Raw genomic sequence first — 24205 nt, forward strand, 5'->3', positions numbered from 1 at the left:
AATAAGAATTACCAATATTCACCTTACCGTTCCCACGCTGCTCTCTACTTCCTGGATGTGGCTAGACGCGCAGGAAATGGAGAGCAGTAGGGACTGGAGTAGGGTGGGAACAGCAGCACTGGATGATTAGTTAGGTTGGTAATGTTTATTTATATTTTAACCCTTTCTTCCTGGAATACCTATATAACCCCAATGCCCCCTTTTCTCCCCGAGACCTGCTGACAAGGGTCCAACAAGTAGAGATGGGGGTGCTGATATTCAGGGCACTCACAATGAAGAGGCGCTTTAAGGCCTATTCCAACTACAGACATTTATGACATATCAGCAGGGTATGTCATAAATGTGTACTATTTTGGAGTCTTAGGTCCAGTTCACACTTAGAGGCAGATTTTTTATTATTATTATTTTTAGACGCCGGTCTTAATAAGGCCCTGCGGTGGGGGGTAGTTCACCAAAGTTATGTAGAGGTGCCGGCCTCTACATAACTTAAAGAGGACCTTTCATCTGAAAATAGTGTGTTAAATTCTTATATGACCTTATGGTACTGCTCTCACTGATGTCCGGACACTTTTATATATTTTTTCAAATGGCCCCCCCGTTCCGCCGCTACGCTCTACATCAGTTTCGTCGCCTCATTTGCAAATGAGGCAACGAAGTTATAGTAGGCGTTGTTCCTTAAGTTCTGGTGGGCGCGGTTATGCTCTCCGTGGCAGCGAGCGCATCCAATCGCAGCGCCCCGCTCTTAGCCAGGGAGAAGGAGCTCAAGTTCTCGTGAGATTCGCGAGAACTTGAGCTTCTAGACATCCGGACCGAGCGCCATCTTGGAGTCCCCAGCGCAGAGCATTATCTACACCTAAAACAGGCGTAGAAAATGATGAATGAGACGGACCACCCCCTTCCCTGCCCACGCCAAGCCCCCTTTTTTAGACCTTGTGCAAGCGGGGAAGAAGTCGCAAATTCTGCTGCAACATGGCATGCGACAGAATATGCGTCAGATATACGCCACAAAAGTGGCGTATATCTGTTCGCAAATTACCCCCTTCATTTAGTTTTGCCGCTAATTTTGCAGCATTTCCACTTCAAAATAGCCTCCCATTCATTTCAATAAGAAGCAGCACTTGTTCTTTTTTCCATGTGGAGAAAAGAGGCAACATGCTCTATCTGCACTAAATCTCCCATTGAAATCAATGAGAAGCATCAAAAAAACTGTTTCGTATGTGTCCATGCGTTTTTTTGTGCAGTTTTTCACATAGATCCACGCCATGAGCTGAAAATGCAGTTTTGTATTGAAGTAAAGAAAATTGGGTAAAGAAAAAAAGCATAAAAAAAAAACATTTAAAAAAACAAGAAAAAAAACTGGCTGGAAAAAACCATGTGTGGATTCTGCTCTGAATTTTGTAGGCAGATTTTTAAAATCTATCGCGTGAACATACCCTTACTACTAGGACCTCAATTTATCAGGAAAACAATGATCCTATCTTTTCTGCTTTGCTCCCACCTACAGTATATAAACCCCTTTGGATTGTGCTGTAGCTTTACAGATGGCATAGAAACTCCATGAAGGAGACTCCGCTCAGAGCTAGCTACCCTCACATTGTAAAGATCTAAGTAGAAGTAGATCTTTACAATGTGAATATGGCATATCCAAGGATACTATTATTGTTGATACTGCAATGATGAATAACACTAATCATACTAATAGTATACTATCTACAATAATAACAATCATAAAATATACTGTTCCGTTCAAGAAAGTTCCGTCCCTAAACGATCTTGACAGTAGAAGGATGAATCTACATGCTTTTCACTGATGATACACAAGTATTAAAAAAAAAACAACCTCTAATACAAAAGACAGATTTCAATCAACAGAAATGACTGACTCCAAATCGAACCTCTCATAAAATCAATGAAGTCCCATCTGTTTTTCCTCTCTGCAGACCTCACGAGCCAGCGAAGAAAGTGTAAAAAATGTTCTACTAATACAAACGTGTAGACATAAATTGGCTGCACCGACTAGACAGCAGCGGCTTAGAATATAATGAGGGGATTTATACTCCTTTCTGAAATGTGGCTCAACAGGCCTTTTTATGTAATTACTATGTATGTTAGTTTTATTCAGTGTCTGTCTGTTTGGGGGTTACGATCTGCATCAATTTCTCTCCCATTTATTAATATTAGTAAATTTACATTTTAAGACTACAGTTTTTAGTTGCCTTCCATGAGGAGGGGTGGAGGGTTTAGCACATCATACACAATGGGATGCAGTGAATCCCTATCACATTATTAGACTTGCGCTGCAAAGGTGAAATCTACAGGAATTACCATTAAAATGCTTCATACTGCAACGAAACAACAAGTCCAGTCACTGAGACTTTCAGGCAAGGTTTCCTGGGAAATAAAAGATTCTATGTGTGATTAACATATTAAAGAGAATCTGTTACTCTACTCAAGAAGCAGGAAGTTTCTAGCACATCTGGCAGCTAAGCGATCCATTTTAGTGTTTGTCACTAGCCAAGAAAGATCAATGAAGGGAGGAAAGCTGCTATATTTACCTATTTTCATATGTAGTATTGTACGTGGCAATTTACTTGTGCACTAAGTGGGTGACTTAAGGTTTGTTTATAGTGTTTAATCATGCTGGGACATAGGTCTCCAAAGGATCTCCAGACACAAAATGGTAGGACATATTTAAAGCGGTTTCCCAGGAAGTTAATATTGATGAGCTATTCTCAGGAAAGATCATCAATATCTGATGGGTGGGTGTCCAAACCCTGGCACTGCCCCCGATTAGCTGTTTAATGGGGCCACAGCTCTCGGAAGCTGTGCTGCCTCTTCAGATTATACCAAGCACAGTTTCATACAATAGATGGCGGCTGTGTTTGGTATTGCAATTCAATCCCTTTGATTTGAATAGGACTGAGCTGGAGAAAGTCCATGTGACCGAAGAACGTGACATCACAGGCTGAGAATGAGGTTGTACCACTTGCCCAAGTGCTTCACCCCCTTCTGAAAGCAGATCAGTGGGAGTGCTGGGAGTTAGTGCCCCTCCTGAGGATATACCAATAATATCTCATTCCCAAATATCCTCTTTAAAAGCTATGTATACCTTCGGGGGCATTTTTCATTTTTACATTTTACTCATTTAGAGCTAAAAATTGATTTTTCATTAAAAATGATCAGCTGCTTCTGAGATACAGGGGTTAAAAATCAGTCTATTTGCAAGTTGTGATTTTCAGTTTTCTTTGAATCCTTTCGGCTTATGTGTAGCTCTTATCTCTGATCTCCTTGGCCTCATAAACATTTATTAAAAGGAGTTTTTGAGTTGTATAAAAAAAAAGCACTATAAAGCACAGTATATAAAGCACTGTATATAAAGCACTGTAAATCTGATGGTCAGCAATATATACAGGCTATGCAAGTTTTAGGCAAAAAAAATAATTATATTTACTCATTTCCCTAGTTCTGTTCTGGCCCTTTGTTGACATGCAGTTGCAGAACTGTGGGGGCATGTAACAACAATCTCTTAGGTTTTCCTCAGAATGCCTTTCCCCTTCCCCTGCTCTGCAAAGGGGGTGAATAAAATTGCTGTTCTACCTGCAGTCTGACTGCTGGGATACTGGTGTTGTTCGTGTGTGACTAAAAGCCACGGCTGTACAGTACAAGAACATTGCTGATACACACAGGATCTTCCCTCCTACCTGTTCTTGCGCAGTGCTCTACAGACACTTCTTCACAGCCAGCAGAAGAGTACAGGGGAGAGAACTCCTCCAGTCTTTGTCAGCTCTGTGTCTGCAGGGTGAGGATGGAGGGAAGATCCTGTGCACAGTATTTATCTCTTCAGTGCCTGGAGAAGAGGAAACTCTGCACCTGCTCAGTACCTGAGGCAGAGCCTCCAGCCCTGAGTCTGTGCTGCTGATGGTAGAAGAATCCAGTGGAGGAAGGGGGGGGGGGACACAGGGTAGATAGCACAGCCAGCAGATCGGGCAGTGCAGGGGGCATGGCTTATCACGCCATCCAGCACAGCCTTCATAATGATGCTCTGTGCACAAAGTCAGAAAAAATAACTTGGACAACCCCTTTAAAGGTACCGTTACATGAGAAATTATCGGTACGATTGAGTGACGAACAAGTCATTTCTTGATGTAGTGAACGTTTCAACAATGATCCTTTGGATGCGCCAATTATCGTTCACAAAGTCATAATTTCGATTGCATAGTCCACTGTTCATAAACCAGACTGTTGCATTGTGTTGCATAATGTTGTGGACAAATAAATATTCTGTAATCGTGCATGCAGTGAACGATTCCTGTTTATACACATGAAATCGTTAACATCCAACGATACTTTTTGTGCCCACACAAACAATTGAACCAACAAGAAATCTACCGATTGTTGCTCTATCATTTATTGGTTTTACACTGCTTGATAATCGTGCAGTTTTTAATTTACACGATAATCGGCTCGTGTTAAAGTACTTTAAGCGATATTCTTATCAGTTTGATAAGAATTGAGGTCAGGAGATAAGAGATAAGAGTTCCACATGAGCCTTTGATAGGATTAATGGAAAACAGAAAGTGACAGCTAATTTTAACCCCCATTTCTCTTAAATGGCTAAACATTTTTAATAAAGGCAAAATGAAAAAATGACTTTTAGCCCAAAATAAGTAAAACGCAATCATTAAAATTTGCCCCAAAGAGTCCGAAGCCTTTAAGTCTTTATAAAGGTTTTAAGATTTTAGAGGCACTAAAAATGTCCTTTTTACCATGAAAGTGGCCTTTTTACAATGTAAAATATGGATTCCACTTCTAAACTACTTCTCATAATAGCTATAGGTGGCCAGAATGTTATCATTTAGCTCTATGGCTATGCAGGGAAAGCCCAGTACCATAATATCAGAGCTCTAACCAATATAAAGATATATTTTTAATTTAATCAGCACAGAATTTTGGATCAACTTAGAAAAAAAAAATAACAAAAAGAAAAAGAAAGGATGATTGCTTTTTAAGTGATCCCAATGAACTAGAGAACATTATATTATGCAACCTATTAAGAAAAACACACTAAAGATAATGCTCTAATTTAGAGAAAACTATACGTGACACAATAAAAGAAATGGAATTGCAAATAAGACATAACTTTTGCACATTAAATGAATCTAAAAGTAGTCAAACATATAGTTATATAATAGTAAATCACAACAATAACACTCATAAATGCAAACCCCCTTCAAATAGATCAGAATTAATTATTTCTGATACAGAAAGAAATATATATATTTTTTTTATATAAACCCATTTCTGGTTTTGCCCTAAAAGTAAGCAGCCCAAGGTATGTAACTAACACACAGTGGCAGATTTATGAGAACTGTCTATAAGGGTCCATAGTGTTTTGCAGTCCGCAATTTGCGGACCGCAAAACACTAACGCCGCACATTGCTGGCACTTAACAGATAATTCCTATTCTTGTCCGCAGCTGCGGACAAGAATAGGACATGTTCTATTTTTTTCCGCAGCCGCGGACCAGAAATGCGGATGCGGACAGGACACTGTGTGCTGTTCTCATCTTTTCCAGCCCTACTGAAAATGAATGGGTCCGCACCTGTTCCGCATAATTGAGGAACAGATACGAACCCATTAAACGGACGTCTGAATGGACCCTAAAAAGAATGGTTGCTATAGGCAGCAAAAACCAATCACAGCACAGCTTTCATTTATTAAAATGCTCTGGAAAAATTTAAGCTGTGCTGTGATTAGTTGCCATGGAGTTGGACAACAAAGACAGTTTTATTATTACTATATAATTTTTATTAAGCACAGACTTGATGGGCTTTTGTCTTTTTCCATCCTTAACAACTATGTAACTAAGATAAAAAATACTCAAAAATCATATATATAAATATAAAAAAAAGGCAAAAAAAAGATTGTGCACCATGCTAATCATTCCAGTCTTGTATTTTGCAGAGTGTGACTTTGCTTCCATTTGTTTTAGATTTGATTTAGTTGTAGGCTTTTCACATTTTGACAAGAAAACACCTTATTAAACTAAGCAATGACTTTTCATAGCTTTCAGGCTGAAGTTTAACTTTATTTTACTCTCTGTATGTGGCTTTATAATGCCCCAAGGTTTTATTTTAGAGAGGCGTTGCTTCCAGCTAATCCTACCCATAATTTCCCTTAACAATATGATATTTTCCAGGATCCTTTGATTTTATACAGTCTATGGTTACTAAGGCAAAGCATCAATGAAAAGATGCTTGAATAGTGAATGTGCGTGAGTGGACAGGAAGACAAATGTGGATAACATTAAAAGGAAAGTGGAGGAGAAAGACGAAGATATTCCCAGGAGAGCCCCATCTGTGAACACTTCACCACTCCCCAACGAATGGAGCTCTGCGTGGGCACAGGTGGATCCCAGCCTCCTGCTGGAGCAGAGCTCAGCGCGTAGCCTGAAAGAAGACTTTCATTACTGTTGGCTGTTTGGATTGGAAATAAGCCATCTCAAACATTTGCAGGTGGCTTGGCCATACTTTGACACTTAAATATTTGAGGCCGTGATAAAATCAGAATATTACTACAATATAGCGCTATACAAAGCGTAATGTGCAATCCTTAATATGAAATGTATGTTAAAAGATCCATTCTCTGGAGACCACTAAGAAATTCACATTTGAAATTAGTATACTACTTATTCCCAAATGTTTTGGTTTTAATGTGTTTTGGGAGGGAATGGAAATGAAAGCGAGTCCGTCCAAGTTCTTTCGCCTTTCATGCTCATGTTACAACTGTTCGAGGCATACATTTTCAAAAGGCTCACATTTTTTATTTTTGCTTATCCTCCTATGGCAAATAGGAAAACTCATAAGTCTCACAGATTCATAATCCTGTTTGTAACAGCTCAGACAGGGTGAAGGAAAATAAAGGAAATTTGACATCATATGTTCAGACGCTATCAAGAAACACTTTGATACCCATCAGTACCTTCTCCCCCATATACCTGTATCCTCATGTGGAAATAATATATCAGATGTTTGATGAACTGTATAAAATCTGTCCACAATTGTAAATTATATTCTAATATATTTCAATAAATGTCATTTAATATACAGTAATCACATAGAAAAACATTGGTGGCCTAGGAGGCCCAGTGCTAACCTGGCCTACCAAAAGACCTGAGGCTCCTCTGGTGGTACTAGCATTAATGGAGTTTTCCAGGATTACTAGAGAAATGTTCATGTAATTGCTTACCTCATGTAAATCTTCCTCATTAGGACTCTCCTAACCCCTTTTCCCCCATGTACGCAAATCACTCTGGTTTGTTTTCACCCTGTATGTGGCACTTCCTGTATCCAACCAAACCCATGACGCACTTCTTTTTTCACTACCACAGTTCCAGCACCACCCCTTACAATGCCCATCTAGTTTATAGCTGCTCCCACCCAGCTAGTTACATAGACTATCACTGCCCCTGTTGCAGCTTTGGCACGTCCATGGACATATCCCAGGAAATAAAAAAAAGCTACATGGTCATGTGACCACAGCCTGGAACGGGAGATAGAAGTTACAGCTACCTTTATAAATGATCATTTTAAAGCAGGGATGCCCAAGCTGCGGCCCTCTAGCTCTTGCAAAACTACAACTCCCAGCATGCATTGATAGCCTACAGCTATTAGAGCATGCTGTGAGTTGTAGTTTTGCAACAGCTGGAGGGCCACAGGTTGAGCATCCCTGTTTTAAAGGGTGTTGATGCAAACCAGAAAAAAACCTTTAAAGCCTACAAGGGTCAGCGGTAAACAACTTTGTCTGAAGCTGTCAAAAGAAAGAACATTGACTGGTTTTCCACTGTTTTGGATTATATCAGAAAAATATACTAGTTCCTGTTGATGATATGACCAGTAAGTGGGTCCCAAATAACAGACAATGTGATTAAAGTAGATATCAAGGAGACAGATAGAATGGAGAAAATGACAGGGTCTGCCGAAGGTCCCGAAAGAACAAAGTTTCAAGAAACATCTTCATGTACAGGGCAGAAACATGTTATATCTGTATTAAAACCTCTTTGAATTGACATGACCTTCTTCTTTCAGGGACCATCAGCAGAGCCTTTCATACCATCTTGGTATTTCTCAATTTAATATTTCATTTTTCCATAGTATCTTCCTTCAGGGACCACCAGCAGCATCTATTATAAACCCATTTCTGTGTAGTCTCTTTCTACTTGGCATGGACATACTTGGAAGCAGAGACTGGTTTCCAGTGCCAACTAGATATTGGGTCCAAATTATTTTGCTTTTCAAACTCATGTTACAACAAGTTGGCATTCAGTATATTATTTTTTTATTCTATATTTTGGACTTACTGCCCTAAAGGGAATCTGTCATCAGCCACATCCCTATCCATCTGTTTGTACAGACACATAGCTGTGGTTCACCTGATCAAAATGCTGTTTTTATTTTGTTCATTCACAGCTCTGTTCCGATGTTATGATAATTTTTCTAAATATGCAAATGAGGTAGCTGTATTTGTCTGGCCGTTTCTCGGCATATTTGCCAGACTGTGGGCGGATCACCACCACACCTCATTACAACTAATGGGGCCAGACAGCATTCCGGCAGCGTCTGGCAATGCGGGATCCAGCAGGCTGTTCCCGATCAATAAATGCTAGTATGCAACTAGCCTTATACTAAATGCACTCTAAGGCTCCATTCAGACGTCCGTAGTGCATTGCGGATCCGCAATACACCCGGCCGGCACCCCTATAGAAATGCCTATTCTTGTCCGCAATTGCGGACAAGAATAGGACATGCTGTCTTTTTTTCCGGAGTTGCGGACCGGAAGATTGGGGCCGCGTTCTGGAAATGCGGATGCGGAGAGCACATAGTGTGCTCTCCGCATCCATTCAGTCCCCAATAGAGAATGAATGGGTCCGCACCCGTTCCGCACAATTGCAGAACGGGTGCGGAAAACACGTGTGAATGAAGCCTAAGGTTACTCAAATGGTGTGAGGTCATTTTTGTTGTTTTGTAGTCCTAAAAAACTCTTAGATGCTTTTACATTATACTCCTTATGAAGAACCTACGGCAGGAATCACAGCAGAGTGGCAGTATTTTGAGCTAAACACAGGAGTGGATACAAAGGAGAGATGCAGGAGTCTTTCCTTTATACTCTATGGGGGACATTTATCAATGTCTTTACAGCATAAAATATCACAAATTATGGCACACCCAATATTTCCTCCATAATTTGGAACTTTTAGAGGTTCTCACCACTTTACAAAAGTGTCGAGAACCTAAAAAAAAATGCAAATTATAGAGCATGTAAGGTGTGCGCCATAATGTATGCCTTTTTTTTACACCCCTATAGTGGTCTAAAGACATTGATAAATATCCCTATAGAGTATAAAGGGACAGGGCTTAGCATGAGGAGCTGGTGTAAGTTATAGCTGAAGTCTATGCCAGGTCCTAGCTTCAGTTTCTGGTGTATGGACTGCCAGAGATGCAACTAATTTATTAAGAGACATCTGTCTCTTAATAAATTAGGAGTATCTCACACCGATGCAGAGGGGATCAAAACTGGTGTATGGTAACACCAGTCTTGATAAATGTCCCTCTCTTATGTTTCCTTTCTTTTGTTTCCAAACTGCATGTGTGTTCTAGCTTTGATTTTATCCTCTTTTTTGCATTCTCTTCCAGCTTTAGTTTAAAAAAACTGCACAATAAAAAACTGATACATAAATGACATGTAGGATTCCAACGTAATTCAAAAAATATACTACATCCACTTCATATAAAAGCCACACGGTTAGAAACAATTCGAAAGTTGACATTTTGACATTGAAACAATAAATTGATGGTTTAGAACATTCTTTTCATTCTGCGCTTTTGTCTCTTTTTGTTAAAAGGAAATTCAATAAAGGTCAAACATCTTTAAGCATGTGCCAAAAAGATAACACAAACCTTGTTCAATGCAAGGACAATCCATAAAAAGAAACATATAGCATTATGTAGAAATTTTCCCGACGATAAGTGTCAATCCTAGTACATGGCAGTGATAAATATTCTTTATACTTGGCATAAATATCCAAACATAGATACATTCATCTAATATTTTTATAAACCGTAAGGGAAACTTTTATCAAAGAACATAAAACCCGTCGTCCTACCCAATCTGGCGATTTGTAGAAGGTGCTTGTGTGATGACTGAGCTGGACTGGGGAGATGGCATTGCCTGTTGTATTACAACACTGGTGTCATGGTTTGGCAGTCTTGGATTTGATAGCTGGTGTGATGCAGGTCCTGCCATGCCTCCAACCGAGTTATGTAGTGTGATGTTCTGCAAGAAGAAGAAACAGGAAATGGCCTAGTGTTACTCGTTTGTTTATGCACTTCACTAGACTAAAATGATTGTCATTCCTATTAGGTCATTATTACATACTTAAGTTTTGCATCTTGGAGGAAAAAAGAAATTCCCTCTTGATCCTTTAAGGCAGAACACAATTTTCCTGGAACATCAATTCTTGGTGTCATACATTGTAAGATAAAAATCTATGGGGAGACTTTTCATCTCCCTGAGCCACTTTTCTGGTGTAAAAAAGTCAAAACTTTTGTCTTGGTGATTTTTTAAACGCCTCTGGCGTCAAATTTTGTCACGATTGGCATATTCCTGCTCCTCCCTCGCCACTTTCCCGAAAGCAGTGTGGCATATTTATCCTAATTTACTCCATTTTCTGGCTCAAATGAAGACAGAAATCTACGGCAGCTCCAAGCTGCCATAGATTTTATTTTGGCGCATGGACTGCCGCAAGATGCACCAAGTTATGATGAGGGCCGCGCTTTGTCATAAGTTAGGCGCATCCTCCAACAACACAGATTTCAAAGCCCGGTCAAAATTAAGTCTCCTCCTAGATGTTTTGAATGTTGGCTTAGTATCTGCCATTACTGCCTCTTGGAGAGGTGTGTCCCAAAGTTTGACTACTCTAACTGTAAAGAACACTTTCTTTCAGCATTACTCAGTATACTGACCTGAGAAGGCAGACACTAATGACACAAACCTTGCTTCACTGGTGTGCAACACGGTGGGCTAATGGAAGTTGATTACATGAGGAGACTTCCAATGAGTTTATACTGCGGTGGAGTCAGGAAGATGATGCACTATAAGGTACTGTGCACTATACATGAAGTCAGGGAAGTTCTCTGACTGCACTGTACGTGAAGTCAGAGAAGTAACGGGGTCAGTTTATTAACCATCATCAAAACAACCATCATCAACCATCATGCAGAAACATTATGCAACTTTTTGGGTCATAAACACATGTGGCTCCTAAAATATCATGATTTAAAGAAGACCAGCAAAAGAGAACCAGTCGAGTTTTTAGAAAAAGGGATTGGGTCAAATCTGGAGAAAACATATTAATGTTAACTAAGCTTTTGCCCATAAAAGACATTTTGACATGGATTCTGGTGAATCTTGATGGCACGAATAATACTGCAGACTGCATTTTCTGTCTCCAAAACTACCTGATGAAAAACACCTGGAAACCCAGATGAACCTCATTAATGCATGTGAGAACAGAGCCTTCAAGGAATATTCCGATCTTAGACATTTATTGCATATCCTATTAAGTATTCATGGCATAACCTGTGGCTATGCGATTAATAGTTAAGATGAGACTACCCCTTTAATAAGGATAAGGGCTCATGCACACGACCGTTGCCTGTTTTGGTGTCCACAAATTGCAGATCCTCAAAACATAGATACCGGACGTGTGTGTTCTGCATATTGCGGAACAGAACGTCCGGGCCATAATAAAACGGTCCTATCCTTGTCCATAATGCGGACAAAAATAGGACATGTTCTATATTTTTGTGGATGCCACGGAACAGACATACAGATGCGGACAGCACATGGTGTGCTGTCTGCTTCTCATGCGGCCCAACTGAAGTGAATGGGTCTACATCTTACAAAAAACACAGACCGGACAAAAAACACAGACCTCAGAAATATTTTGGCCCCAACTGGTATAACTAGATACAAATTAGGCAAAAAACAATGTTCTAAATTAACAAGAAATATCTCTGAAATAACTACATGAGCTGCACATAAATAAAGGGTTCAAACTCTACCAGAACTTAGAAGCATGCAGAATGATGAGGAGGCGTGAATAAATTCAGGATTTCTGATAAATATAAAGGAACCATTAAAAGCCAGCCTGCTGTATATCCAGCCCCACAGTTTCAAACATTTGTTTTACGATTTAAGATGTATTTAACACCTCTGAAGGAGTAAGACTCAAAGCTATAACTGAATGGTATAAAACCAGTTGCACAAAGAAAAATAAATACGCCTTTCAGTGTGGACGTCTTATGGCTTTGTCAGAGCTGGATTCAAACAAGAGTATTTGGAATGAAAGTTCAAAGTGACAATATGAGAAATGGCAGGTCTCAAAATTATAAGTGCTGTATTAATAGACTCAGTGAAAAAAAATCAGTAGACAGTTCTTTACATATAGCAGCTTGTACGTAGTACCGGAACCAAAAATAGCCTGGTTATGGTAAACTGCAGTAGTGGTAGCTCCACACACCTCATTACGGAGAACACTGCATGGGTCTCATGAAATCTTTTTTTCCATAGGTGTTCTCAAAACAGTCCTCCTCTACTGGAGCACCCAAACCCAATAGCTAACCAAGTGCTATAAGTAATATTAACCAAATTAATTACTAATACTACTTATTCAATGCCAATGGCATTATATTTGAATTTAGTTACAGATGTTGAACAGCAGAGTTTGTTTGATGTAGAAAAACTAAGCTTGTTATTTACCACACATCACCCTGATATCACAATTTAACCTGTGGTTTTACATAGGACTGCAGTTAAGGCAGGCCAAACACCTCAGGCAGCTGTGCTGAGGCCAAAGATGCCTTAATTCAGTATAGTGGCACATATGATCTCTGTCCTAAATTATTGTGATGATATATGGTAAAGTTACAAAATTATCATTAAACAGGTGTAAAGGAACCCAAAATGAATATAATTTTCAAGCCCAGCAGTTTCTAATGGGACTTATGATCAAAGCCAAGACAGAACTCTGTAGTAATTAGAAAAAAAAATGATATCTCTGATCTCTTTAGTAGGTAGAGAACAACTAGTAGGTAGAGAACATGACACAGGACACAGTAAAGGTAGGACCATCCATCCATCTAATGAGTAAGAAGAGCTCCTGACTCTCCCCTGACAGATGACCTCTGGGAAGAGAAGGATTGGGCCCCATCCTACTGTTCTCCCATTTGAGGTGTCTGCAGTGGCTTTCTCCTCACTCCTATTGGCTGAACAAGCATTTGGTTGACAGCTGTTGAAGGTGTATCGGCACCTTATGTCAAATCATAATGACACACAGGCCCTCTTTTGCCATGAGGCGAGATTAAAATATCGCCTCAGGCGGCAGCTTTACTTTACCCTCTATAAGATGCACTGCATCTTACAAAGGGAATACTAGTGAGCTCTTCCATTATGTATGCAGGAGGTGGGGGAGTGAAGCGCTGTGAGCACTGTACTTAACCCTCCTCCTGCTTGCTCTTCTCAGGTCCAGAACAGCTTGTCCTGGCTGCCTTGAGCGTCAGGACATACAGACCTGACGCTGCAGGAAGTCAGGTGACTACAGCGCGGGCCAAGAGAAGAGAACGGGAGACCGCTGGACCAGGAGAGGAGCAGCGGAGCAGGAAAGGTAAGTTAATTTATTATTTTTAAGTCTGATCTGAGATCTGATATTGGGGGTCGTCTGAGGCCTGATATCGGGGGTCTGAGGCCTGATATTGGGGATCTGAGGCCTGATATTGTGGGTCTGGAGGCCTGTTATGGGGGGTCTGGAGGTCTGATTGGGGGTCTGAGGTCTGATTGGGGGTCTGAGGTCTGATTGGAGGGTCTGAAGGTCTGATTGGAGGGTCTGAAGGTCTGATTGGGGGGTCTGGAAGTCTGGATGGGGATCTGAGGTCTGATATGGGGGGTCTGGAGGTCTGATATGGGGGGTCTGGAAGTCTGATATGGGGCATTTGGAGGTTTGATATGGGGGGTTTGGAGGTATGATTGGGGGACTGAGGTCTCATTGGGGGTCTGAAGGTCTGATTGGGGGGTCTGGAGGTCTGAAATGGGGGGTCTGGAAGTCTGATTGGGGATCTAAGGTCTGATATGGGGGGTCTTGAGGTCTGATATGGGGGGTCTGGAGGTCTGATATGGGGGTCTGGAGATCTAATGGGGGTCTGATGATCTAATGGGCATCTGGAACTCTGTCTAAGGTCTGATATGGGGGTCTGGAAGTCTAATGGGAGTCTGATATAGGGGCATGAGGGTCTGGAGGTCTGGTCTGAGGTCTGATATGGGGGTCTGGAAGTCTAATGGGGTCTGATATGGGGGTCTGGAGGTCTTATCTGAGATCTGATATGGGGGTCTGAAAGGTCTAATGGGGGTCTGGTCTGAGGTCTGATACATGGGGGGTTTGGTCTGAGATGGGGGGTTTCTGACATGGTCTGATCTGAGGTCTGATATGGAGTCTGACATAGACATCTAAAGAAGGTCTGGTCTGAGATGGAGGGGTCTCTTCTGAGGTTTGATATGGGGGTCTGATCTGAAAGGTAAAGGGGTATTTTTTGTACTGGTGCACTACCTGTGTGGTACCAGTATTTTCAGGGGAACTTGTTTCTGCAGAGCGGGCACAGTATTAAAGGTGGCAGGATGGGGTGTTCAAAAAGTGAGGAGGATGATGAAAAAGTAGGAAACTAAGATGTCTGTTTCTCAAACTCTGCAAAGAGAATAGCTGGCTGAAAGAAATCATCATGATGGTCTAGTCTGAATGGAGAAGATGAGGACAGAGAATATCTACATCAGAGAAGAGAAGTCACTGGATGTAAAAGGTACATATGTGGAGCTGTATTACACTGTATGTTCTGTAGGGCTGTATGCAATGTTTTCCAAGTATATCATTAAAGGGGTCTGCTTTTTTTTTTCATACGAGCGCTGCCTTCTCTGCTCTATTTACCTGCTCACCACTGCAAATGCTGCAGCGAGCAGGTAAACAGAGCAGAGAAAACAGCTCTCATACGAGCGCTGCCCTCTCTTCAAACAGCTGATCGGTGGGGGTGCCGGGTGTCAGACTCACGCCGATCTGGAGGGAATGGGTTAGGTTGAGAATTTGGCATGTGGGTGACATTTCAATTTTTACCTCAGGCAGCAGAAAGGCTAGGTGCTCCCCTGCCCAGCTGCTGATAGAAAAAACTTATTGGCAGCAACACGAGAAAGTTGTGTGATCGGTGGGGGTCTGATATCTGTAACCCCCATGATCAACAGAGCAATCAATGGTTGACCATGCAGCCGGTAGAAAAGACTGGAGCAGAGCAAACAGAAGATGATGTAGCATGTCGTGTTGATGCCAATAAATTCTAGCGATTGTCTGCAGCCACTGTGGTCGGATCCCCACAGACCCTAGGACCCACAACGTCTGATATCTAACACTATAACATGATTGACAGTTCAAAAGTTTCTGGTTTCCAATGTGGTGGTGGGCACAGTATTTTATATTGATATAATGAAGTTATAATAAAGTAGTGAACGCCTTCATATAAAGTAATGTTACAATACAACTGTTTAAAAAATAAAATGAAAGTATAGACCGGCACTCAAATATATGGAAAAAAGCAGGATTTTAATGATGCTAAAAAATGGACAAGTGGGGGTAGGTGCAATGTGCAAATGAAAACTAAACGTCGCACGGTATGATTGTATACATATAAAATATTATGATGAGGTAAAATTAGGGTAAAAGCAGAGTAAAAACAGAATAAAACGCAGAGTCACCCTTTAAGTTGCCCTGTGGGGTAGCTGATATGATGTAGCTATCAATAATAGGTAATGATCCCACAAGTCACAGGGTGTCACTGTTTGCTAATAGCAAGCTTGAGGTAAGTTTGTTGCAGTATCTAATGACTGCCAGAGGTGTGTCCCGGCGGATTCATACAGCAGAAGGTGTACAATAATGGTGAGCAATACTGCAGATTTCGTGTGGTACAGAATTTCAGATGGTACAAATATCCGGATAGTATAGAAATTAAGATAGTAAAAAATTTGGATGGTACAAAAATTCAGATAATATAGGGCCAGGATCGGGTGGCGTCCCACCCAATTTGGAAGTACTGGCCCGTATTACCTTACTTGATGTCTGCTGTACGTCTTGCTTGTCCCCGGTCTCCTCCTTGCAAAGGCTGTGGCCGATGTTGGAGTGAGTGTACGTTCTGCAGGGTTGGGCGGGCCTTCCTCTGGACGGCGTCCCACGTGTAAGGCGCTGGATGAGCGCCGATAATGCGCGGGCTTCTGGCGTTCACAATAGGGTAAATGTTCCCGGGAGATCCTTCTCTCCTGGAAGCTCTTCCGAAGCAATGTGGAGTGTTTCTCTCTGTGTAGATTTCCGAAACGCGTTTCGAAGTCTTGAGCTGACTTCTTCATCAGTGGACAGTAGCTTTCTGATGAAGAAGTCAGCTCAAGACTAGGTGAGCCACCCCTTCTCCTCAGCTTATCTGTTTAAAAAATAAATAAATAAACTATGGACATAGGCTATTAGAGCATATGTTACTTCTATTTCAAGTTGCAAATAATGAATGAATGAATGAAGTGTCCTACGACATTTTCATAAGTCTATTGCAGATTCCTGGTCATCAATATTAAACCAAATATGCTGTCCAAATGTCACAATTGATACAACACCGTGGTTATTCTTAGCACTACAATATCAGATCAATATGTCACACTAGAGAGATGATGTGCCTGACAATAATGACCTGATTTTGTGACTTTAATCATCTGACTTTCACCCCATCATTTCCTTAAATGCAGTAGAAGAACTTAGTCCCCCCCCCCCCCTTCCAATTAAAATGTTATTTCTTTGTATGGATAGAAACAAGGGCCAAACTAAGAGAAAGAAAGAAAGAAAGAAAGAAAGAAAGAAAGAAAGAAAGAAAGAAAGAAAGAAAGAAAGAAAGAAAGAAAGAAAGAAAGAAAGAAAGAAAGAAAGAAGTTCTTACATATAAAACTCAGACACAGCTACTGAAAGTTGTAAATCACTTATTGAGGACTATATTGAGGACAGGAGCTTCTTCAGGATACTGTACACCAGAAAAACAACAACGAGCTGCTCCCTGACCTGGTGGCAAAAGGAACAGCTCATCCCAGCATAGGTAGAGAGCGGTAGAGAACTGTACATACGGTAATCCAGAGAGGTGCTACTAGACTGCACTGCATGCACTCAGTGAAATGCTTGAGACCATGTTATATATATCACATTGTTGTTAGGACAGTACCTTTTATCGGAGTAACCTTGGGCTTCCACAGAACAGGACTAAATACATATGAAACGAGCATATTTCAATTTGAATTTAATTTAAAAACAAATCTGCTGAAAATAATGCATTTTTGAATTTTGAGTTTTAAAACTTCATGACAAATACTGGTTTGCAATAAAAAAAAATGGAAGGATGTGTAAGCATTGGCAACTCAAACAAATCTTTCGGCTATTTAAAGGGTTGAAAACTTTTGAAATATACAGGTGAAACTCAAAAAATTTGAATATCGTGCAAAAGTTCATTTATTTCAGTAATGCAACTTAAAATTTGAATATTTTGAAAAGGTTCAATATTCTAGGCTCAAAGTGTCAAACTCTAGTCAGCTAATTAATCCATACCCCCTGAGCAAAGGGTACCTCAAAATTGTGACTTTGGAGTTTCAGAAGCTGAAAGCCATAATCTTCCAAATTATAACAAATAAAGGCTTGAAATATCTCGCTTTGCATGTAATGAGTCTATCTCATATGTTAGTTTCACCTTTTAAGTTGCATTACTGAAATAAATGAACTTTGCACGATATTCTAATTTTTCGAGTTTCACCTGTGTATATATATACACTCACCTAAAGAATTATTAGGAACACCATACTAATTCGGTGTTGGACCCCCTTTTGCCTTCAGAACTGCCTTAATTCTACGTGGCATTGATTCCACAAGGTGCTGATAGCATTCTTTAGAAATGTTGGCCCATATTGATAGGATAGCATCTTGCAGTTGATGGAGATTTGAGGGATGCACATCCAGGGCACGAAGCTCCCGTTCCATCACATCCCAAAGATGCTCTATTGGGTTGAGATCTGGTGACTGTGGGGGCCATTTTAGTACAGTGAACTCATTGTCATGTTCAAGAAACCAATTTGAAATGATTCGAGCTTTGCGACATGGTGCATTATCCTGCTGGAAGTAGCCATCAGAGGATGGGTACATTGTGGTCATGAAGGGATGGACATGGTCAGAAACAATGCTCAGGTAGCCCGTGGCATTTAAACGACGCCCAATTGGCACTAAGGAGCCTAAAGTGTGCCCAGAAAACATCCCCCACACCATTACACCACCACCACCAGCCTGCACAGTGGTAACAAGGCATGATGGATACATGTTCTCATTCTGTTTACGCCAAATTTGGACTCTACCATTTGAATGTCTCAACAGAAATCGAGACTCATCAGAGCAGGCAACATTTTTCCAGTCTTCAACAGTCCAATTTTGGTGAGCTCGTGCAAATTGTAGCCTCTTTTTCCTATTTGTAGTGGAGATGAGTGGTACCCGGTGGGGTCTTCTGCTGTTGTAGCCCATCCGCCTCAAGGTTGTGCGTGTTGTGGCTTCACAAATGCTTTGCTGCATACCTCGGTTGTAACGAGTGGTTATTTCAGTCAACGTTGCTCTTCTATCAGCTTGAATCAGTCGGCCCATTCTCCTCTGACCTCTAGCATCCACAATGCATTTTTGCCCACAGGACTGCCGCATACTGGATGTTTTTCCCTTTTCACACGATTCTTTGTAAACCCTAGAAATGGTTGTGCGTGAAAATCCCAGTAACTGAGCAGATTGTGAAATACTCAGACCGGCCCGTCTGGCACCAACAACCATGCCACGCTCAAAATAGCTTAAATCACCTTTCTTTCCCATTCTGACATTCAGTTTGGAGTTCAGGAGATTGTCTTGACCAGGACCACCCCCCTAAATGCATTGAAGCAACTGCCATGTGATTGGTTGACTATATAATTGCATTAATGAGAAATAGAACAGGTGTTCCTAATAATTCTTTAGGTGAGTGTATATATATATATATATATATACACATATATACTGTATATACTGTCCATCTACTCCATTTATTCAGTTTACAGATAAACTACGGCCACTCGCTTCTAGATTCTTACTCTTTTTGTCTGAGCTTATGATCTAACTCATGGCAGACTTTGCAAAGCCCCAGCTTTACATGAGAAATGCAAACAGTTCATGTAATAAAAACCAGCCAACATATTGAGATTGGCCTTGTTCCAAACACTTTATATGTTTTATTTCAACCAAATCTCAGCAATGAACTGAACAGTTACTGCAGTTTCTGTGGAGAATTCACCTTGGTATATAGAATATATATTCCCAGATATTGCTAACTTCATAAAACCTGTCTCTGTAATAGACTTCTCTCCTAAACTGAATCACGTATTTAATTTCAAGAGTTAGACCTGCAAACTTTTCTATATAATATCTCTGAGTGTCATTAATCGACTATATACCTATAATAGACAATGCTTAATATGAAGTCAGTGTTGCCCATTTCAGGCATAAAGGCAGTTATACTCTTATTCAGAAATGTGGACTTAATGAGAGTTATCCAAGCATAGGTTCAGTGCCTCCAAAAATAGTGATTTAAAGTTTATGGCCTTAAAATCCATGAAAAAATATAATTAACTGTGCACTATATTGACAGGTTCCTTGAAATAGCCTAATGATGCTTGCCTTCTACTATAAAGGTACTTTAATATAGGGGCTCAGTAATCAGCACTGTTGCCTTGGACCACTGAAGTCCTGGATTTAAATCTGACCATAGATAACTTCTGCATTGAGTTTGTATTTTGGGGTTTCCCCCCACACCCCAAGAGAATACTGATAGGTTATCTGGCTTTCTATGAAATTGGCTCTAATGTTTCTGTCTGAGACAGGGAAATTAGATTATGAGGGTAGAGACTGCATTCTCTGTACAGCGCTGCAGAATATGTTGGCATCACAGAAGCAGAGGGAAATGCAGTAAATAGTTTTACAGCACATGTACTGATAAGGTGCTAATAGACCGAATTGCTCAAATGTTCCAGTGTAGACAGACTCTAAATTCGGCACATCTATCTTCATGGATGCAACTTGGCCGATGATCTGTGTATGTGTGCAAATAAACACACGCTCCTTTCGAGGTCCCAGAAGGTTACTAGATGGTGTTCAAGAGCCTTAAGGATGCAGCCACAAACTCAGGTGTCCTGATGCAGTTTTGAAAGCCAAAACGAGGAGTGAATTCAGAAAATAGGGCAGTGGTGTCTGTCCTTTACACTTTCTCTCCTTTTGTAAAGCACTCCTGATATTGGCTTCTAAAACTGCATCAGAAAACCTGAACGTGTCGCTGTACCCTAAAGGGAGTATCTCGTGAAAAGTATTACTATGTGATGAATAGGGCATTTTAAATTATTATTGCAATACAGATGCAATAAAAATATTGTTCTTTTTATATACATTACATTTTCCTCTCTGGTAGCGCCCCCTGCTGTTCATCTTTCTGGTCCACCATCTCATGCATTCTGTGGTAGACTAACATGCTCAGCAGCTTCCCTGCTCTCTTCTTCCCCCCTAGTGGCAATACTAAGGAAGCATGGTGTAGATGGACCCGGGCCTGTATAAGAGAGGCCCATGAGGCACACACAGCTGCTAAGCCGCATTTTGGGCATGGTGGGTATGCAGACAAGTAAGCTGTTTCTGCATATAACATTATAAGACACATAAAGTACCATGTCCATGAAGCTGACACCAGTACAAAAAGCGGCAAATGCTATTACCATCTTTGGTTTACTATGTCTTGGCACTCCAACCTGGACCAATGCAATCAAGTAAATAAGCACATTTGTGATGGTCTATCTGGATCTACCTGATCTCATAGAGATGCCTTCTTTTCATTCATCCCTACTTCTAAATTCATAGGAATATATAGCCATATATTTCTCTAGACAGTGGAGCAGGAGATTGTGGGAGCATTACACTCCATATGTATCTCTGGGGTATATGTGAGGGACTGTTTTTCTATGCAGGAGATGAAGGGGTTAACAAGAACTAACTGCAATGCATCCTGGAAGATGCAGGTGCTTGACTGTCACATTTGAGTTCCTGCTTGCCCACAGCAAGGGAAGAAAGTCCTCTAGGTACACGGATAAGTGGGTAAAAAGTTTTGAATTCACAGAATGCCCCTCTAAGCATGTAACTGACAGATTTATCAGAATAAGCCCTTTATAAATTTTTCCAATGCATCCTGGGAAAAGGCAGGTGGTGGATTATTTCATTTGAGCTCCTGCCTGCCCACATCAAGGGAAGAAAGTCATCTAGATAAGCAGATAAATGAGAAAAAATCCATATATTTCAATCCATATATTAAACCGGTCACTCTTCAAAAACTTGCCTTGGAAACAAGCTGTGGACAGCTGGATGGCAATATTTAGTGACACTACTGATCTCCCTGCTGGTGTACAAGGCACAGTGCCCTATACTATAGCATATTTATCTCCACCATGGTCCTGCCCTGGTCCTCTGCGAATACAGAGTTACAGGTAACTAACATTATTTTGTTTGGATTAATAAATGTGATGGTTGATCATTGCTATCAGGAGAAAGGTGTAGACAGTGGTGGCAATTAGGGATGAGTGAATCGACTTCGGATGAAACATCCGAAGTCGATTCGCATAAAACTTTGTTCTCATACTGTACGCAGCAGGAGTTTCGTACAGTATTAGAATGTATTGGCTCCGATGAGCCGAAGTTATTGCTTCGCAAAGTCTCGCGAGACTTTGCGTAATAACTTGATAAATTAATTTGTACTGTAAAAAAACATTTCCCGAACTCGGGTTCGGTTCCAAGGTACCACGAGACTTCGCGAAGCAATAACTTCGGCTTATTGGAGCCAATACATTCTAATACTGTACGGAGCTCCTGCTCCGTACAGTATGAGAACGAAGTTTTATGCAAATCGACTTCGGATGTTTCATCCGAAGTCGATTCGCTCATCCCTAGTGGCAATACTAAGGAAGCATGGTGTAGATGGACCCGGGCCTGTATAAGAGAGGCCCATGAGCCACACACAGCTGCTAAGCCGCATTTTGGCCATGGTGGGTATGCAGACAAGCAATCTGTTTCTGCATATAACATTATAAGACACATAAAGTACCATGTCCATGAAGCTGACACCAGTACAAAAAGCGGCAAATGCTATTACCATCTTTGGTTAACTATGTCTTGGCACTCCAACCTGGACCAATGCAATCAAGTAAATAAGCACATTTGTGATAGTCTATCTGGATCAACCTGAAAAATGTGGCATGAGAATAAAGCCACTAGCTTATCAAGATTCTATTAAATGCCACCATTGGTATTACTTTGATTTGTACATCACCTCAAAATAATGGTGCTAAGTACAAAATACTGTATTATTGTTTTAGACTACCTACGACTGCCTACTATACTTGATGTGATAGGAAGGTGAATTCATAAATTAAACAATATACTGTATTTTTATAAATGCTTCTGGATAAGAAATACAGTCCGATAAATTATGACTATGGAAAGCTCCATAAGCCGGTGTTCATCTAGTCTTCTTCCATTTCAATCAGACATTCATTTTCAGATGGTAGCTGACTAATTGTATCTAATTCAGGAACATTATGAGCTTAAAATTATTAGGCATGAAGGCTTCAGCCATCTTTGAGCGTTCCATATCTTAAATTACTATGTCTACTACACAGAGTAAAGCTATTATAGACCCTCCTTGGCCAAAGGACAAGCACAAATTCATGTTTGATTGCCTTATGGCAAATTCACTAAATTGTCTACTTGTTCATCCATCTTTATCCCCAAGATTAAACAAGTCCATCTCAATACAATGTGAATATTTCTGGTAGCAAGAAGTTTTTTTTTAACAATCTCGACCCCAAGAGTGTTTGATAAATGACCTCCCTGCCTGCCCCGTGTATTAGTATGGTCTAATAACATAATTGCATGTTTATCTCTTGCCTGGAGGAGCAACTCAACAATGCCTTCTTGTTCCAGGCAGGCTGAAACTCCTTCCCTGTCAATCTCATTTACCAGCAAGTTTAGAAGAGTAGTCCTAGCTCTGATTGAGTTATACCCATTGTCTAAAAAGCTAAATGCACTATTTCATCCCTGCAAAGCTCCATCCTCATTTCATGACATTATTGAATTACTATTTTTACTCCTGAATTTCCTCATGCATCAGCCAAGTAAAAGGGTCTTCTGTAACCCAGTGGTCTTCTGACCTTGACTATAACGTTTATCTCTGCAGAAATAATTAGGTAATGTCAAGGCTTGATGCCTTTAAATGTATTGTTCTGTCAAAGTCCAAAAGCTTTGTCTTAATTTGATAATAAAGAGATGGAAGCCAATAGGCACATATATCAGGATTATTTATATATTACAAGTCAACATTAGGAAGGAACTTGCAACCATTCTTATATACTAATCTCCGCGCTATGAAGCACATCACTAGGTCATCTTTTTTGTTGTGATGACATCTTATGGTTCTTTTACAGGGACCAAGAGTGCGAGAAATCATTGTTAATAATATGAACATTTGTTCCTGATAATTGCCACCATGTTAGCTGCATTTACATGCAGGTAATCACCGCTTCTGTATGGGGTGGAACCATCGTTCCTATGATAATTTTTGGTTTGTCAGCAGCACATCCCTAGAATACATGATGGTTTTTAGTTTACGTGCTGCATTAAAAACATGTTTTGCATTGGTCAGTTATTGGGAACATGCATTTATATGAATGCTCATGCCTGATAACTGTCCCAACCTTTGACCTGTGTAAAAGAGCATTTAGGGAAAATATAGACTAGAGATGCATTCACTGCATTTGTATTATAAATATAGGACATATCAATGAGAATTGATCCAAATTTTTTAGAGCCGATACCGATAACCTGTGAACTTTCAGGCCGATAGCCGATAATTTATACCGATATTCTGTGCATTTTCATTTTAGAAAAAAAATAATTCCTACACAAATCTGCTAATAAATTAACATGTTTATTGTTAATGTTTAG

At 40.4% G+C, this 24205-nt stretch overlaps 1 protein-coding gene across 2 annotated transcripts in view; it reads right to left on the minus strand.

The window, feature by feature from the left end:
- Positions 1-24205, minus strand: part of CREB5 (cAMP responsive element binding protein 5) — a 505301-nt gene that overhangs the window by 307532 nt on the left and 173564 nt on the right. For both annotated transcript variants that reach the window (XM_040433574.1, XM_040433575.1), the window contains exon 5: positions 10163-10332. In XM_040433574.1, coding sequence (XP_040289508.1) covers positions 10163-10332 — 170 coding nt within the window. The remainder of the gene's footprint in view (positions 1-10162; positions 10333-24205) is intronic.

The sequence above is a fragment of the Bufo bufo genome, chromosome 5 (genome assembly GCF_905171765.1).
Source record: "Bufo bufo chromosome 5, aBufBuf1.1, whole genome shotgun sequence".
NCBI lineage: Eukaryota > Metazoa > Chordata > Amphibia > Anura > Bufonidae > Bufo > Bufo bufo.